Source organism: Camellia sinensis, chromosome 11 (genome assembly GCF_055761805.1).
Source record: "Camellia sinensis isolate YWXY chromosome 11, ASM5576180v1, whole genome shotgun sequence".
Lineage (NCBI taxonomy): Eukaryota > Viridiplantae > Streptophyta > Magnoliopsida > Ericales > Theaceae > Camellia > Camellia sinensis.
In genome coordinates, this window is record NC_138971.1 from 159,859,620 (window position 1) to 159,878,383 (window position 18,764).

Here is an 18,764-nt window from a genome sequence, read left to right on the forward strand (position 1 = left end):
TTTGTTTTGATGGCAAATACATTCATCCCACATCCGTTGCGAATTGACTACCTACCAAGACCAAGCATTTAAGAACCCGAAGTAGAAGAGGTATGTTGCGCCGAATTAGGCCCTTCATAGATGGATCCCATTATAATATTCTTAAAAGACGGCGCCTTACTCGAAGAAAAGAAAGAAGCCAACAAGATTAGAGCAAAGTCGTAACGATTTTGGCTCTCCCCATCAATGGCCTTGTACAAAAAATCCTTCACAGGACCTTACTTGAAATGTGTTCATCCCAGCAAGGTTGAGGCATTCTTGTTCGAGATACACAAAGGCGTATGCAGAAGCCACCAAGGGGGGAGATCATTGGCTTACAGAGCAATTTCACAGGGATATTGGTGGCCTTACATGCAAGCAGATTCAGAGAAGTATGTCAAGAAGTGCGAGAAATGTCAGAAGTTCGCACACCAAATACATCAACCGGCCAGAGAGCTTTTACCATTAACTAGCCCATGGCCCTTTGCAATATGGGGCTTGGACATAGTAGGGCCACTCCCAACGGCTCCCAGTAACAGAAAGTTCTTTCTTGCAGCAACAGACTACTTCACAAAGTAGATAGAGGCAGAAGCACTAGCATCAATAAAGGAGAAAGATGTGAAGAAGTTCATCTGGCAGAATATCATCACTCGGTTCGGCATACCCAAGGCGCTAATATCAAACAACGGCACTCAGTTCGACGGTGAAATTTTTAGAGGCTTTTGTGAGGAATACAAGATAGAATTCTACAACTCTACACCGGCATACCCCCAAGCAAATGGCCAGGCGGAAGCAACACAAGGTCGTCTTGGATGGATTGAAGAAAAGATTAGAGAAAGCAAAAAGCAAGTGGGCTGAGGAACTTCCTCATGTTTTATGGGCTTACCATACCACACCTCGACGATCAACCGGAGAAACGCCATTCTCTTTAGCCTATGGCATGGAGGCAGTAATCCCAATAGAAGTCGGCCTCCCTACAATTAGAAGCGAAAATTTTGATCCAGACTTAAATGGAGAAGCCATAGCATTGGAGCTCGATCTTGCAGAAGAAAGAAGAGAAAGAGCACTGGTTCACATCGCCTCAAACTAATAGGAGTTATCCAGAAAATATAACAAGACAATACATCCAAAGCAATTCAAAGTTGGAGATTGGGTACTACGCAAAGTAATGGGAAACACCCTGGTACCTGGAGACGGCAAGTTAGGGTCCAATTAGAAAGGACCTTACAAAGTGGTTGGGTTAGCAGGAAAAAGGGCATACCACTTGGAAGATGAGGACAGCAAAGCCATTCCCAGGCCATGGAACACTGTCAATCTCAAACTATTTTATTTTTAGCTTTCTCTTTAAACATACTTGTAATTTTTCTTTTCCTCAATAAAACAAATAGTTTTCTTTTTAGCATAATTGTTTCATTCTGTAAAAGTTATTTTAGTGAGCTGGGGGCAACCAAAACAGAGTTGGCCGGAATAACCAACTTTGCGCTCTCTTCAGCTGGGATTAGGATCTGGGCTGAAGAGATTGGCTGGAAAAACCAACAAACACTTCTCCTAAGCCCAGGATAAGGATCCAGGCTGCAAGACGTTTGGCTGGAAAAACCAAACACTTTACTCTAGGTTGGCAGGAATAACCAACTTAGAGGTTGGCTGGAATAATCAACACCCCTCCTAAGCCCAGGATAAGAATTCAGGCTACAGAACGTTTGGCAGGAATAATCAAACACTTTACTCTAGGTTGGCGGGAATAACCAACTTAGAGGTTGGCTGGAATAACCAACACCCCTCCTAAGCCCAAGATAAGGATCCAGGTTGTAGGACGTTTGGCAGGAATAACCAAACACTTTACTCTAGGTTGGCAGAATAACCAACTTAGAGGTTGGTTGGAATAACCAACACACCTCCTAAGCCCAGGATAAGGATCCAGGCTGCAGGACGTTTGGCAGGAATAACCAAACACTTCACTCAGGGTTAGTAGGAAAAACCAACTTTGAGCTCTCTTCAACTAAGATTAGGATCTAGGCTGAAGAGGTTGACTGGAAAAACCAACACGTATTGCTCTTCAGCCGAGATAAGGATCTAGGCTGAAGAGGTTGGCTGGAAAAACCAAACACTTATTGTTCTTCAGCCGAGATAAGGATCCAAGCTGAAGAGGTTGGCTGGAAAAACCAAACACTTATTGTTCTTCAGCCGAGATAAGGATCTAGGCTGAAGAGGTTGGAAGGTATGACCAGTTAGATTACAAAGTTAAGACCGGGATAAATATCTCGGCCAAAGAATTTACTTCATTCAGATTATATTGGGAAAGTAAATACAAGCATAAAAATAAACCGAACAGACAGTTAAGGAAAACAAAAAATGATTTCATTGATAATGACTCCCAATTACAAATTCTTTTGATAGACAAAAATGAAAAATCAGGAGAAAAGGTCATCTAGGTCGGCGTCCAAAACAACCCGGTCTTCACCCAGAGGTAGCTCGGTTGTTGCAAGCACCTCTTGGTTCAGCTCAGTTAGAGGCACCGCATCAGACACTGCAGGCAAAGGTAAGATGGAGACCACTGGAGTTGGGGAGATAGACTGGCGACCGGGCTAGGTGTTGTCTTTTAGAGCAGCATCTTCGTCCTCCTCTTGTAGAAATTTTTGCTGAATGGCGGCGTACTCCGCCATAGAGCTCGGTATGAAATACGGAGGAGGGTTGAAGACCTCGGTCTCTAGGCTATGACCAAGCTGCACCACAGCCGCCGTCCATCCACACTTGAAGAAAAGATCTTTTGCAGCTTCACATTACTTGATGTAAGTGACCTCCCCCTCCTTGTAACCGCGGTCTTCCACGTCTTCAACCTTCTTCTCGAGCTCGGTTATATCGGCATTGTTTTTTCCCTCGAGCTTGGCCAGCCCGCGCAAGTATTTGTCTTTCACCACGGCCTCAGCCTTCTTCTTATCGGCTTCGGCTGAATTGACTAGGCCAGTGAGCCGGGCTACTTCAGCCTGTAGCTCAGCCATCTTTGGCTGAGATTCTTTTAGTTCAGCCGTTTTTTCATTGGCCTCTGTCATGGCCTACCTTGTAGTTTTTCGAAGTTCCAGCATGCGTTTGTGAGCAATGTAGTTCTTCTGTAAGGCCTGCGAGAGGAGGGAGGCAGTATTGAGTAGGAACCGAGCTAAAAGACGTTGAAATTTAGAGAATAAAAAAGAGAACTTACCAACACCATTGACTTTGAAGCCGAGCGAATTGCCTTCAGCGCGGTAAGGTGATCATGATGATTCATGTCAGCTGGAAGGCAGACGCTCTTGGCCAGATTGAAGGCCAGCAAATGATCTTTTTTCGTGACCACTGAATCGGAGTCAGTGATAGCGTGGTTCTTGAAGGTGACCTTTGGCACCCACTTGGAAGAGCTAGCTCTGTCAAAGCGCTCAGGTGGAGAACTTGGTGGTGAGGCTTGAGAAACCACGATTTCATCCTCGTCGACAAGGCGGGGCTCGGTTGTGGAAGTCCGAGCACGCTTGCTTACCTGAGATGATGAAGGCTGCTGGGTTGGCAGGGCTACCACGGTCTCTTGAGTTTGGCTAGCTGGTAGTACCTCGGCCTGGTTTGTTTCGGTTAGGAGGGCCCTTACTGCTCTTTTATTGGCCATCTCTTACTCCATTGTCAATGGGATCAAATTGATTTGAGGCAAGGTTGGGTCTGGGTCTGGCTCTAGTGAAGGCTCAAGGAGGAAATCGGTCACCCTGGTCTTCCTACGGCTGCTATATCTGTATGTTGATTCAAAATTCAGTAGCTCGGCCCAGCTTCGTTGGGATATCACAGAGCGGCGCGAAGTGCATTCAAGTTGGGGTAGCTGTACTGGGACTTGAAAAAGTTCAAATCTGCATGAAGGAATGAGACAACAGTTAGTACGGTTAAAAGTAAGTACCGAAGTAAGAGAAAGAACATGAAAGTGGGTCGAGGTAGTTATACCGGCAACTCCTTTATTTCAATTTATTCGGTCGCCAGGGATCTGGGCTTCGTGGTCTTCGAAGTTCCCAGAAACCCAGAAAAAATCATCATCGTTTACATCCTTATATGGGGTATTCTTTATTATCTTTTCACGCCGGTGCTTTATTCTTAAACAGTAAACCCAGCCATCTTCAGCCGATCCTATGGAATATTGGTGGAAGAGCTCGGCTAAACCGAGGTTAAGGCCAGCCCAACGTTTTAGCTCGGCGATGCCATTTATTATGCGGTATGAATTTGTGGAAAGTTGGGTAGGGCAGAGGTTGGTTTGTCTGAGAAACTCGCAAAGAAGGGGCTGTACAAGGAATCTTAGTCCGATTTCTATAATGGAAAGAAGTGTAAAGGGAACAAAGCCAGGGTTTCCCCAGGGAGTGATATCTAGTTCGGCTGAGGTAAGATGGACATCATCAGGGATATAGTAGTCCCTTCGGAACTCGGCCATAGCACCTGGTGAGTTTACTAAGAACCTATACTTCCCTATATGGGTTTAAATTATGTATAAATTAGCCTAAGTGTTAGCTCAATGCTGCAAAAATGTTGGATATCTCGATCGAACGTTCAAAGAAGTGCCTGGGCAACCTAGTCAAAGTCTGCAAAGTGAAAAAAGAAAGGTGTTAAGCACAGATCGTTGGACCGTGCTAAAAAAAACAAAGGTAAGATAAATAAAGTCCTAGCTCGGCTACGTGGGCCACTATCCATTCTTAGCTCGGTTTGAGCAAGGGCCTTTAGCCCGATTGAACTTTTGGGGCAGTATTCTTAGTTCGGTTTTAACTAAGGGAGCTGGGTTAGCTCCAAGTTTTTAGCTCGGTCGGTGGTTAGCACTTTCTAGCGCGGTATTGCGCAAACTTAATGCAGTTCGATAGCCTAGCTAAGAGGTAGGGCCTATTAAAACTACGAGTAGGGCATGAAGTTTTAGTTCGGTTGTTTAGTTCGGCCAGGGTCGTACCTAATACAAATAGTATCCTAGTTCGGCTGGAGTGTGATTTTGGATCAAAACTACCATTTCCCAAGTTATTCATATAGACAGTGGTTATGTTACAAAGGTTTTCCCAGAAAAATGGAAACAAAAATGCTATATGTGTTGTGAGAAGCATACGAGTATTGTGCTATATATTTCAGAAACTAGACAAAACAAAAAGGGAATGGGACTGAGGTACTTACAGTTTGAAGGAATGATGCAGATCTAAAACCACGAAAATGGTGTTGAAAATGCAAGCTTCACAGGTGCAAAGGTCGCAGAAATGGAGACTCAAGCAAGAGAGAGAGAGAAGATGAATAGTGCAGGTGAAATGGTTTGAAGCATAAGGGTTTGTTTTATGAAAAGGGAAGCAAAATGGCGGGACTGTTCAAATTTTGCGAAGTATGAAGACTGCGTGACAGCCATGCCAGGCGAATGACAGCTCGCCACGTGTCCTCGGAATGGGAAGCGATTCAGTTTCAGTACGATTGAAGAGACGTTTTGTAACCGTACCAATTGGTAGCCCGGCGACATACTAGATCGGTTGAAAGGCTAAAGTTTTTTAGCTCGGTTGGAAAAAGATAATCCCTATCATGTTGCACAGATGAAATTAAGGGGCAATTGAGAGGGTAATTTATATGTAAATTGGGTCGAGCTGGGTGATGGGCCGTTCTGTGGGCCATAATAAAAAGGTGTCACAACCCAAACCCGCCCCTATGGATTTAGCACCGTAACCAGCCAGTAATCCGAGATTACCGAAGGCCTACTTAACAGTCAAACAGAAATACAGAGTACAAGGGCTGGCGGAAGCCAAAACAGTAATTAAAAGATGTTCAATGAGCTGTGACAATCTATATGCAAAAGACTTTTCATAACATATTCACATGGGATACAAAAGCAGTACATACATACATTATTTACAGGCATTCAGGTTAAGGACCGAGTTCCCACCATAACAGTACGGTAACAGTCTATACAGTGTTACAAAACCAGATACCCCGAAAAGCCCTAGCTTGAACAGATCTAGAACCTCGAAGTGAGGCACAAAGGTTGGCTTGACAAAACAAGGACTCAGCCTGACGCTTTAGCAACGGTCCGGTGCCTGAACACCTACATATATATATATATATATATAAGCAGTGAGCTAAAGCCCAGTGAATAACATATGCGTAAAGAGGTTAAGAATGATTGTCCCTTCAGTATTGAAAATAGTCATTTATCAGTATATCAGTCATTCAGTTTGTGGCTCATAATTCATGCCATAACAGTCATTCAGAAACTCTAATAGTCATATGTGGTACACCCAATAGCAAAACAGTACAATAGGTCTTAACAGACCGAACAGTCAATAATGGCCATCATATCAGTAAACAGTAGTGGTTCCAAACATGGGAACCGACAGAGATCTCTGTAACAGTAGCAGTAACAGTATATTGCTATGGATGCCACGAATACAGTTCACAAATGGGACAAACATTCATTCAGTAAACAGTGTCATTTCATAAAGCAGTACAGTCATTTGTTCAGAAAATAATCTCAATTGAACATATCTTTACAAAATTGTTACTCACAGAGTTCTGAGCTACAGATAAGCTAGTACGCGTCCTCGGATACCAACCCTACACAGTTACAGAGTGAACACACACTAAGCTAAACAGTTGGGAAATAATAACTTAATCCCTATCTTGACTCGGTGTGGTTCTACATCAATATCGTCATCAAGATGCCTTAAACTAGGCCTAAGAATGCCTAGAATAGAATGAGAATGCAAAGATGCACTTTAAAAATATTTTCAGAATTTTCAGAAAGCAGAGGTCCCGCTCGAGCGTGGGTTTTCCCGCTCGAGCGGACATGCAAACAAAAGGCTCCGCTCGAGCTTAAACTTTCCCGCTCGAGCGGACTGCAAAAGTACTGGATGTGTGAAAATCACGCTCGATGGGCGCTCGACACCCGCTCGAGCGTGTGACACAAGTCCTCGCTCGAGCGTGCAAAACCCTGCTCGAGCGGACTGTAAACACAACAAAAGTGCTGGATACGTGAATTTCTCACTCGAGCGCCACTTACCCCGCTTGAGCGGGAGTCCAAAATCTGGAATTTCCAGATTTGAACCTCAAGCTCAAAATCAAGTTTCAATATACCAAATTCGATCCTTTTGGACTAATTTTCTGGAAAACACTTTAAAAATCATAGTATAACATGATTCAAAGCTCAATTTGTAAAATCAAGGCCCAAAGGTGAGTCAATTAAACCCAATTTCAAACCAAACTTCAAAAACATACTTCAAATGTAGCATGCATGTGTTCAATCAAATTCAAAGCTTCAATTACTAGCTCAAATGAGCTCAATTGCCTCAAAAACAAGATGAATTCATGGACTAAGCTCAAGATATGAACATGCATGTGGAATTTCATGAAGAACAACCTCAAAATGCAAGACCATGCACATGCATGCATGGATTAAGCTCCAATTCAACATTATTAAACTAAATCAAGACTCAATTCTTCCATAAATCAAGAACCATTTAAGAACTAACTTGAATACATTAATGAGAGGTTGAATATCCTACCTTGGGTTCTCAATTACAAGTCTAGAAGCTCAATTTGCCAATTATCTTCCAAAATCCCCAAGCCTCCAAGCAAATCAAGATGAAACCAAGTTTTTCTTCTAGCTCTCTCTCTCTTTAGTTGGTTTGGTGCAAGCAAATGGCTGAAGAAGTGTTGATTCTAAGTCTCAAAATATGATATGGAGTGGGCCACTAAGTGGCAAGGTTGTAAATAAGGCCAACTCTTGTAATTTATTAATATTTAATCTAATTTAATCATACCAAATCACATTTCAATTAAATATATCATAAAATCATATAAATCTTAATTAGCACAAAACATCAATCAATTTCAGATTCGGCCGCCGATAAGGCCTTCAATTTGCAGTTTAAAGCATAAAACATGAACAGATAATTTAACAGTCAACAGATAGAATTGCATTCAAACTAGCACCATCAATCAATCAGTTTAATAATTCAGTCAGTCAGTCAATTAACATGCTTAATCATAGATTAGCACTAATCAGTAGTGTTATCAGTAAGCAGTGGTGGGGGTTATCACAAAAGGGCTGAGTAAAAGAGCTTTGTAGTTAGCCCGATCCAGAAAGAGCTTTGTCGTTAGCCCGGTCCAAAAGATCCTTGTAGTTAGCTCGGTCCAAGAGAGCCTTGTATTTAGCTCAGTCACCGCTGTTAAAGTGGTGGCAGTTAGCTCGACCACACCCTTCTGGGCCGAAGTATTTTGAGCTTTTCTCAGGACCTTGCTATAGTTTAGCTCGATCTAATCTCGTTATGGTTAGCACGGTCTCAGCAGGAGAAGCCGATGTACACGCAGTGAAGAGGAGAACCGAGCTAGGTAAAGCTCGGTCATTTCAGCCAGTATAGCATGGCTGTGATAGCTCGGTCGTTTTGTCATACCACCGAGGTAAAACCATCTCACTTGGTTTAAGCAGTGAGGGGGGTGTTGAAGGATAAGCATTATCTTTCAGGAGTGTGATTCCTAGGAGGACTCTGCAAGGAGGAATAAGAGTCCTACTAGGATTGTGCCACGCGGAACCTATAAAAGCTCATAACATCACCTATGGAGAGGCAACACAACTTTGATTCCTGAATACACAGAGCTTTTGTTTATTTGTCTATTTTGCTGACTTAGGCATCGAAGAGGTATCCGGCACACACCAGCCGGCTAGCTCACGTTTGTGTTTTCAGGGAGTAAAGCGACGACGTTTAGAGGAGCGCAAACTTGATCAACAGGATTATACGAGAAGATTATTTCTTGCTCGTACAACTGCCTTTTACATAATTACATATAAATAACTAGAAAATATGAAATTAGTATCTAATGTATAATGTAGGCACATTTTAAAATAACTAGATTTCATCTACGTAACCCATATTACTAAAAATAAACAATTAAAAAAACTTACATAAAAATACAAAGCTTAGGATATATTATTATTGTCTTTTACATAATTTTATATAATGTATGCACATTTTAAAAATAGCCGAATTTCATCTACGTAAGTGTTAGTTTGCTAACAATCTCAGGAAAAATAAATCATGATTATCTTGACACATCAAATTTGAGACATGTACAGCAACAAAATCGTGAACGACGTCGTTTATACCTACAACAAAGGAGGCAACGCTCAGCTTCGGAGTCAAATGCTCAAACTGAACAACTACAAAGAGAATTCAAATAGTTCCGCTTTCAAAACTTGAGCACTGAACAACGCTCAGCAAGATTGGAGCAACGTCATCTTGCTCAGCGTAGGCGAAGATTATTTATTCGCGAACAAAGCACGAGTTCTAATGTGCAACAAAGAGAAATTCAAAGAGAAAGTTAACGTAATTACGCCAGGCAAAGGAGGGCTGCTTTGACTATTAAACAGCGTGAACAACAACTAGCAAGGCAACGAACAAATTATTGACAAAGAAGGCAAAATCTTGAACAAACTTCTCATCCAGATCAAGCACATAATATGACAAATGCACAAACAAGTAGTAAGTATTCAAATTTTGTAAACGTTTTTTTTTTTTTTTTTTTTTGAAGCTTTTACACTTCTAAATTTTACATTAATATTCATTTAATTTATTATGTACAATTTTAACTATTAGGATGCATGTTAAACTTTTTCGATGCAATCCTAAAAAGAAATAGAGCAAGATGGCGCAAGCCGAGAGCAACAGTTTTGCCATCCATTCATGAAGAAGGGGATTTAATTGTGACTAATGTTTTTAGTCATGAAAATAGAATGACTCTACGCTCACGTATCGACTTATTCCGATATGCACCTACTCATTCGACTTATGAGCATGGAAGCACAAGTGGCAACAGACAAGATGATCCTCACCAAGTTTAGATGGAAGGTAAAAATAAATTATTTAGTTTAAGTACTTTTACAAAACAAACAACATTTACAATAAATGTAAAAAAGATGGCCATGCAAATATGATATGCAGTACAATTACAATTAATATTGAACATGCAACTCAAACACTTTCAAATAAATACTATTCTGTTAATAATAAACCTATACATCATACATGCATTGTTATAGGAAATATCCCTCATGTCGACCGCAATCAAGATGCTTTTAGTGATGAAGATATTCTAGATAATCGATCATTTATCCATAGGAGATAACACAATTGTGCAAGAAATTTTCATGAAAGTAAAAGGTTCCAAAGAATGCAGTTTCCTGCTCCAACTACATGTAGACATTGCAACGCAAGATTGTTCCACCGTGAAACGTCTACCATGTGTTGTAATAATGGAACCATTGTTTTGCCACCAGTAACAGCTCCAAATGAGATGATTGATATTTTCTCTGACCAAACAGTGGAGGGCCGTCATTTTAGACAAAATATTCGATCTTATAATCATGTTTTCTCATTCACTTCAATGGGTGTTCATGTTGATGAAAACTTAGCAACAAGAACTCGAGGTGTGTACACGTTTCGTGCACAAGGATCCATATATCATAAGATTGGGAGTCTCTTACCAAATTCTAGCGACAGATCGAGATATTTGCAACTGTATGTTTATGACACTAACCACGAGAATGAGAATTGAATGTCTAAAAATGAAGAATTGCACTTGGATTTGCTTAACAAGATAAAGAATATTTTAAATGCTCATAATCCATTTGTACACACGTTTCGCCAATTAGCTCAGTGTCCAGATATACATGAATGCAGACTTCAGATCAAAGAACAACCACGTAATAGGCCCCAATACAACCTTCCGATTGCTCCTGAAGTTGCTGCAGTTTTAGTAGGTGGCGAAGAAGCTGAAAATTTAAGACCAAGAGATATCATTGTCCAATCAACCAGTGGTCACCTCCTAAATATTCCTGATATTGTCGGATATTATGATCCATTACAGTATCCTCTGTTGTTACCTTATGGTTCATATGGATAGGATGCAAATAGCAGAAGTAATGATGGCAGAAAAGTAACATGCTGTGATTTCTATTCTTATATGCTACAGGTACGACGTACACATAATATCAAAAAATTACTTCATCGAAGTTATTTAATCTATAATTATTTATAAGTATTCAAATACTATCAATTCAGATTCGCCCTAGTGATCAATCTCTTTTCCTTCGAGGACGTCGCCTCTTACAACAGTATGTTGTAGATAATTATGTGAAGATTGAGTCCAACAAATTAAGATGGATACGTACTCATCAGAATCACATTCGAGCAGATTTTTATCAAGGTCTTCTAGATGCAGTACATGCTGGTGAAAATTATGGAGGTACAAATTGTCACTACAACTACATATATTCACGTTTGTTTATATTCATACATATAATTTTTTTTTATGAAATCCAAATTTGTTTAGGTAATGTCGGTCGTAGAACAATATTATCGTCGTCATTTATTAGTAGCCCACGAGACATGTATCAGCGATATCAAGATGCAATGGCTCTGGTTCAAAAGTATGGAAAACCTGATCTTTTCCTTACAATGACTTGCAATCCAAATTGGCCTGAAATTAAAGCTGAGTTACTACCTGGACAGTCACCACATGATTGCCCTGATTTGTTGACAAGAGTATTTCATTCAAAATTTGATGAGATGAAGACCGACATTCTTACAAAACATGTACTCATGAAGGTTCTAGCATATGCATATGTTATTGAGTATCAAAAAAGAGGCCTACCACATGCCCACATGGTCATTATTTTGTATAAAAATGATAAGTTACGCACTCTTGACGATTATGATAACATTGTCAGAGCTGAAATTCCAGACAAGAGATTAAAGCCTAGATTATACAGTGCAGTTCTGAAACACATGATACATGGCCCATGTGGAATGTACAATGAACGATCACCGTGTATGACAAATGGTCGGTGCAAAAGACGTTTCCCAAAGCCATTTTCTCCAATTACTACACTTGGAAACGATTCATATCCTGTTTATCGAAGAAGAAAAGGGGAGCCAGTTCCATTAGAGAGTAATCCAAGCATCTTGGTGGATAATAGTTGGGTCATTCCGTACAACCCATGGTTGCTCTTGGAATATGATTGTCATATCAATCTTGAAATTTGCAGTAGTGTTACAAGTGTGAAGTATTTATACAAATATGTTTATAAAGGGCCTGATCATGTTGCACTAGAAATTCGTCAAGGTCCTAATTATGACGAAGTACAACAGTTCATAGATGGAAGATGCGTTTATGCTCCAGAAGTATTGTGGAAAATATTCAAATTTCCAATGACCAGAATGACCCCTAGCGTAGAACGCCTCCAAATACACTTACCAAATAAGTAGCAAGTGTGGTTTTATACGTTCCAAGACATCACAAATGTTTTAGGAGATGAGTATTATTCCAGAACAATGCTTACCCAATTCTTTCAATTAAATGTTGATGACGAAATTGCAAATCGGTACTTATATCAAGAGATCCCTCAACATTATAGATGGTGCAATAGTGCAAAGATTTGGCAGTTGAGATTGAATCGTCAAAGAGTAATTGGTAGAATTTATATAGTTTCGCCATCAGAATGGAAGAGATTTTACCTAAGAATTTTACTCAATCATATCAGAGGACCAAAATCATTCGACCATATATTAATGGTTAATGGAATTGCGTACCCAACTTTTAAACAAGCAGCTGAACATCATGGTTTGTTAGAGCATGATGATAGCATACGACATTGTTTGTTAGAAGCCGCAACCATGCACATGTCATCAGCATTAAGGAGATTGTTCATTACAATTTTGGTTTACTGTGTGCCAACAGGGGTGCAAAGTTTGTGGGATGAAATTTATCCTTACTTGATTGAAGATTACATATCTTCAAACAGTATGAATAATATGTATATCCTTAACAAAACCCTGCACGACATAAACCGTCTCTTGCTACAAAACCCTGCATAATAAGAACTTATCAGAATACGATTTGCCTGAGATGACAATGAATTTGGATGATAATTCAACAGTTCCAAAGGTCATACAAGATGAGCTTTCCATTGTAACTCCTCGAGAAGACTTAAATTCCATTGCCACGTTAAATAATGATCAATGCTTAGCATTTAATTCAATCATGGAGGCTGTGGAATCCAATACTGGTGCAATCTTCTTTGTGGATGGACCAGGAGGAACTGGAAAGACATATTTATATCATGCACTGTTGGCCTCAGTGAAAAGTCAAGGTCGAATTGCCATTGCAACAGCAACTTCTGGAATTGCAGCTACACTTTTACCTGGTGGAAGGATAGCCCATTCAAGATTCAAGATCCCATTAAATCTAGAGGCTTCATCTGTGTGCTCCATTACTAAACAATCAGCTTTGGCAGAATTAATTAGATGTGCAACAATCATCATTTGGGATGAAGCTACAATGACGAATCGTTATGCTTTTGAAGCTTTGAATCGAACACTCATAGACATCACTGGTGTTGATTATCCATTTGGTGGAAAAATTATGGTGTTTGGTGGTGACTTTCGGTAAGTACTTCCAGTTGTTCCTAAAGGTACAAAAGCTGAAACTATTGTTGCATCGATAATCAAATCATCGCTCTGGAGTCACATTCAAATACTTCGTTTAAAGCAAAATATGCGATTTATAAATGATCAACAGTTTGGTGAATTTCTTTTACGTGTTGGAGATGGCGTACAACCTACCATTGTAGATAAAATGATCAAAGTACCAACATCGATGGCAATACCATGGAACGGCGAAAAATCAATAGTTCGACTATTATAAGAAATTTATCCTGATATCAGAAACCATTCCTTTGATGCCGGGTATATGGTTAGTAGGGGCATAATAACTCCTCGCAATGAAGATTTCGACAAGCTCAATGAGAAAATCATTCAAAGATTTCTGGGAGTATCAAGAGTGTACCACTCATTTGATAAAGTTGAAAATGATACCCAAAATTTGTATCAACAAGAGTTTTTAAATTCCATTTCACCCGGAGGAATGCCCCCATATGCATTGCATTTGAAAGTTGGAGCCCCAATTATGATTTTAAGGAACCTTGACCTTTCTTCTGGTTTGTGCAATAGCACAAGGCTACTGTGTCGAGCTTTGAATGATAATTTCATAGATTCAGAGATTTTAACAGGACATTTCAAAGGCACGAGAGTTTTCTTGCATCGCATTCCATTAAAGGCTCCGGAAAACTTAAAACTTCCATTTGAAATGACTCGCACACAATTTCCAGTTCGCCTTAGTTTTGCTTTGACAATAAATAAATCACAAGGCCAAACAATTCCACATGTGGGAATTTACCTTCCGGATCATATATTTATTCATGGACAACTATATGTTGTTTTATCTTGAGGGGTGTCAGATCAGACAACGAAAGTCTTGGTTAAAAAGGGTTCAATTAATAGTGAAGAAGGAGTGTATACTCGCAATGTAGTCTACAAAGATGTTTTGTTACCAAATTATTGATACAGGAGGTATGTACTAAATATGCTCTTATTTAGCTTATATTATGTCATTTTTTTAATCTACAATTAATGTACTTATAATATATCTTCATATAATTATTAATTGTAGGAATACTTGAAAAAATAAAACTACTTCAACTTTGGGAAAATTATCAAGAGGAGGCAAATATGGTTGCAGATAAGAAAGTTACAAATCAGGTATTGGCTTCACTTATGTTCAAAAAATTATGTTTGTAAAATTTTTGCTATTTAGTCTGACAACATTCGCATATATTTTGAGTTTTATTGTACCTTTTAAATTAATGTAGGTCAAACAGTTCTCCATATACAGTCTTGGATGGAAGGTCTCTATTAAAGTTGATAAAAAATAATTGGGAAAATTAATTGTGCAAGAGCTTTTGAGGCAACGACAACATCAGTATGATAACGTGTTTGCGGCATTTTATATGAATCATTTCAATATGTTTCATTGCTAATAGTTATCGTACTTTTTTTTTAACAGAAATCCTATCATATCTTATAGAACAAGTATATGCAGCAAAGACAATATGGACATATATGTGGTAAAAATCAAGCCTTATGAAGTTTACTACTATGTTCCATATATTCATATTTGTAAATTTACAATTTAATCTTAGATTTCATAAATTTGTCAAACAATCAACTTACAAGGAAGTAAGATATTTTGCCTCAGTTTTATAGGCAACGAATGATACAAAAATTGAAAGCTTACAAAGATATATGCAACGTTGTTACAAGCTAATCTACTTATAGGTTTGTATGTATAACAAAAGTTACGTATTTCATTTTTTTGTCAATTTCATCTTATTTTTTATAGTTTAATGTTGTCATAGATCTATGGCAAAAATAGCATCAAGACAATTTGAAGAGATTGTTGAACGTGACGTGTGATTTGGACTATGTCAATCTATGTCAAAATTTAAGTTTTTAATTTTGTTTATAAAAAATTAACACAATAATTACCTTTTGTGTCTTTATATACTAGAATATCACCCGTGCTATGCACGGATTGTGTTTATAATTATCTATATATGTGAATTGCGATTTTTAAATGTCTTTTTTTTTTTAAAAAAATGTCTTCTTTTTTTTCTTTTTTATATTATATAAAGTTTAATATTTTGATAATAATCCTATGTGTTGGGCTTTCCAAGGAATTAAATGTCTTCTTTTTTTGTATATTATATTAAAGTTTAATATTTTGATAATAATCATATGAGTTGGACTTTTCAGGGAATTTTTTTATACTTGTTCTTAATGCATTAAAGTGTTATTATGAGGAATAATAATCATATGTGTTGGGAGTTTTCAAGGAATTCATATGTGTTGGACTTTTCAAGGAATTTTTTTTAGGACTTTTCTTAAGTGTGCAACTTACACCTCACACTTACGCCTTTCTGTTTGCTGTCCTGTTTTATGTTTACACCTTCCACTTACACCTTTTGTGTTGGTTGCATATGGTGTGCAACCTTAAGGGGTTGCACACCATAACAGCACCCTTTTTTTATGCTTGTTCTTAATGTATTAAAATGTTATTATGAGGGTAAGACTTGGGGGTTGGGAGAAGTTAATAAATGCTAAGTTTTTTTTTTTAATCAAAAAATTAGAAAATTTAGATTGAGATATTGGACAAGGCTTGGGAGTTAGAAACTCCCTTTTGCTTAATATATAGTATAGATAATAAGTCAATTAGAAAACCAAAGTAATTATTGTACTCTATTAGCTAAAGTACGAATATGTATAATTATGGCTCACTTTAAGAACGTAAAATTTTAATTTAATCAATGTTTATTATTAGTAAATTAATTTTTACATATATCTTATATTTTTTTTTTTGCAGGATTTGCAAGATCTCTAGTGTAATAACCCACATTCATGTCTTAGTCATGTTCATGTACATTGCATGATTTTGTCATGTTAAGCTTGCATTTGCAGACTTTGACTTGTTTTGCCTAAGTAAAGGTACCAGTCTTGTTTTGTGCTTATGTGATTTGCCTAAGTGTTGTATGCATGTTTTGTTCCTTCCTTGCTATGTCAAGCCTAGGTCATGTTAAGCCTAAGTCATGCCAAGCCTAGGTCATGTCAAGCCTAGGTCATGTTAAGCCTAAGTCATGCCAAGCCTAGGTCATGTTAAGCCTAGGTCATGTCAAGCCTAGGTCATGTTAAGCCTAAGTCATGCCAAGCCTAGGTCATGTCAAGCCTAGGTCATGTTAAGCCCTAGGTCATGTTAAGCCTAAGTCATGCCAAGCCTAGGTCATGTCAAGCCTAGGTCATGTTAAGCCTAGGTCATGTCAAGCCCAGGTCATGTTAAGCCTAAGTCATGCCAAGCCTAGGTCATGTCAAGCCTAGGTCATGTTAAGCCTAAGTCATGCCAAGCCTAGGTCATGTCAAGCCTAGGTCATGTTAAGCCTAGGTCATGTCAAGCCTAGGTCATGTTAAGCCTAAGTCATGTCAAGCCTAGGTCATGTTAAGCCTAAGTCATGCCAAGCCTAGGTCATGTTAAGCCTAAGCCATGTCAAGCCTAGGTCATGTTAAGCCTAGGTCATGCCAAGCCTAGGTTATGTTAAGCGTAGATCATTCCAAGCCGAGGTCATCTTCAGTCTAGAAGTATCTTGGAACCCCTTTGTTTGACCTCCACCTTTGCTTTGACATATTGGCCGAGATGTCATTATCTAGGCCGAGGTATGAATCACCAAGGTCGAGATGTGTATTATCCGGGCTGAGATGTTACCTTTGCACCCAAGTGATCTTGTCCTAGAGTGGTATGACCTAGACCGAGGTGTGGCACATCTAGGCCAAGGTGTGGCACAGCTTAGTCAAGTGTTGTCCTTCCTAGCCGAGGTCATTGTCATCTTAGTTGCCGAAGTCTTATTGTTAGCCGATGTCACCACTTGCCGGAGTGCCATCCCGAGTAGCTTGTTAGATACGCCTTGTCAGAACCTTGTCTTGTCAATCCATCACCTTTTTTAAGAGGACCAACCAGCCGTTGCCACGTGGCCGAGCTGAGAGTTAAATCAGCCGGCAGAGGGAGAGACCCATCATTTGTTGTATATTGTTTTGAAGAGTAGAGAGAGAAGCTCTAGAAGAGGGAGAAGAGTTCTTGAGAGAGAGTAGATTTCCAAACTTGATTCCTAGAGATCCAACCGTTAGATCCGCGTTCTAAGGTTAGATTCTTGATCTGCTCATGATGTTCTTTATGTTTATGTTATTGCATTGCATGATTGAAAATGATTTGTAAGCCATGCATTGTTTTGAAGTTCGGTTTTAGAAGGAGAAAATAGCATTCAGGTGTTCTTCAAGAAAAGTCATGTTTTGATCCGAAGGCTCATGCCTAAACCCATGTTTTTGTGTTTGTTCTTGCATGATTTTCAAGTATGGGTACCCAGGTCCATGTTTTTGAACTCATAGCATGAAACCTCAGATTTTATAATAACAAGTTATGACTTTAGCATTCATGTTCTTCATGTTCTTCATGCCCATGTTCTTCAAGGATGAAACCCAGATTTCCAGGCTTCATTTCCCTAGGTGTGATCACCAAGACCACTCTTGCCTAGATCACACACTTAGGCCAAGCATCGTATCTCACCTTGGCCTACCTTGCATGATCACTTGCACGTTAGTTTATCTTGCATGCACACCTAGGCTAACCACTGCACACCTAGGCCGACCATGGTACACCCTTACCGGCACCTTGTAACACCTCAGCAGGCAGCTGCATACTGAAGCCTAGGTAATCACACCTCGGCCAAGAGGTGTGGGACCTCGGCCAAGACCTCCTGAGTTCACTCAGCTAGGTCATTTTTGCCTAGATCATTTCTGTGCATCCATTCCAAGACCTGCTTGGTACCCAGCATGTTTTCCCTAGATGTTTTCTAGCATGTTTTCCCTAGGTATTTCCAGCATGTTTTCCCTAGATGTTTCCAGCATGTTTTCCCTAGATGTTTCCAGCATGTTTTCCCTAGATGTTTTCCAGCATGTTTTCCCTAGGTATTTCCAACATGTTTTCCCTAGAAGTTTTCCAGCATGTTTTCCCTAGGTATTTCCAGCATGTTTTCTCTAGATGTTTCCAGCATGTTTTCCCTAGATGTTTCCAGCATGTTTTTCCTAGATCATTTGCATTCATGTAAAGCTTGTTTTTAAGAGTACATTCAATAGACTTTGCCATGTGTTTGTAGGACTTGGACATTTGCCCTGATCCCGACATCCCAAGAACTATGTGAGTGGTATTTTTAATAAAATTATGTTATAAAGTTTTGGCAAAGCCTTGCTTCGTTTTAGAAAAGTATTTGATCAAGCATGAATGATTATCCCTATTTGTATATC

The 18,764-nt window shown here is 39.2% G+C and overlaps 3 protein-coding genes across 3 annotated transcripts; all 3 read left to right on the plus strand.

The window, feature by feature from the left end:
* The first annotated feature begins 10,578 nt into the window (after window positions 1–10,578).
* Window positions 10,579–12,290, plus strand: LOC114270410 (uncharacterized). Its single transcript, XM_028211890.2, has 4 exons — window positions 10,579–10,889; window positions 10,996–11,002; window positions 11,085–11,268; window positions 11,356–12,290. Exons 1-4 carry the CDS (start codon window positions 10,579–10,581, stop codon window positions 12,288–12,290), a joined length of 1,437 nt encoding a protein of 478 aa, XP_028067691.2.
* A 66-nt stretch (window positions 12,291–12,356) lies between these two features.
* On the plus strand, window positions 12,357–12,899 carry LOC145802813 (uncharacterized). Its single transcript, XM_082895606.1, has one exon. It carries the CDS (start codon window positions 12,357–12,359, stop codon window positions 12,897–12,899), a length of 543 nt encoding a protein of 180 aa, XP_082751732.1.
* A 31-nt stretch (window positions 12,900–12,930) lies between these two features.
* LOC114270419 (uncharacterized) lies at window positions 12,931–16,299 on the plus strand. The gene is made up of 6 exons (XM_028211899.2): window positions 12,931–13,469; window positions 13,749–14,020; window positions 14,430–14,432; window positions 14,533–14,621; window positions 14,732–14,767; window positions 16,282–16,299. The coding sequence occupies exons 1-6, from the start codon at window positions 12,931–12,933 to the stop codon at window positions 16,297–16,299; spliced, it is 957 nt and encodes a 318-aa protein (XP_028067700.2).
* The last annotated feature ends 2,465 nt before the right edge of the window (window positions 16,300–18,764 follow it).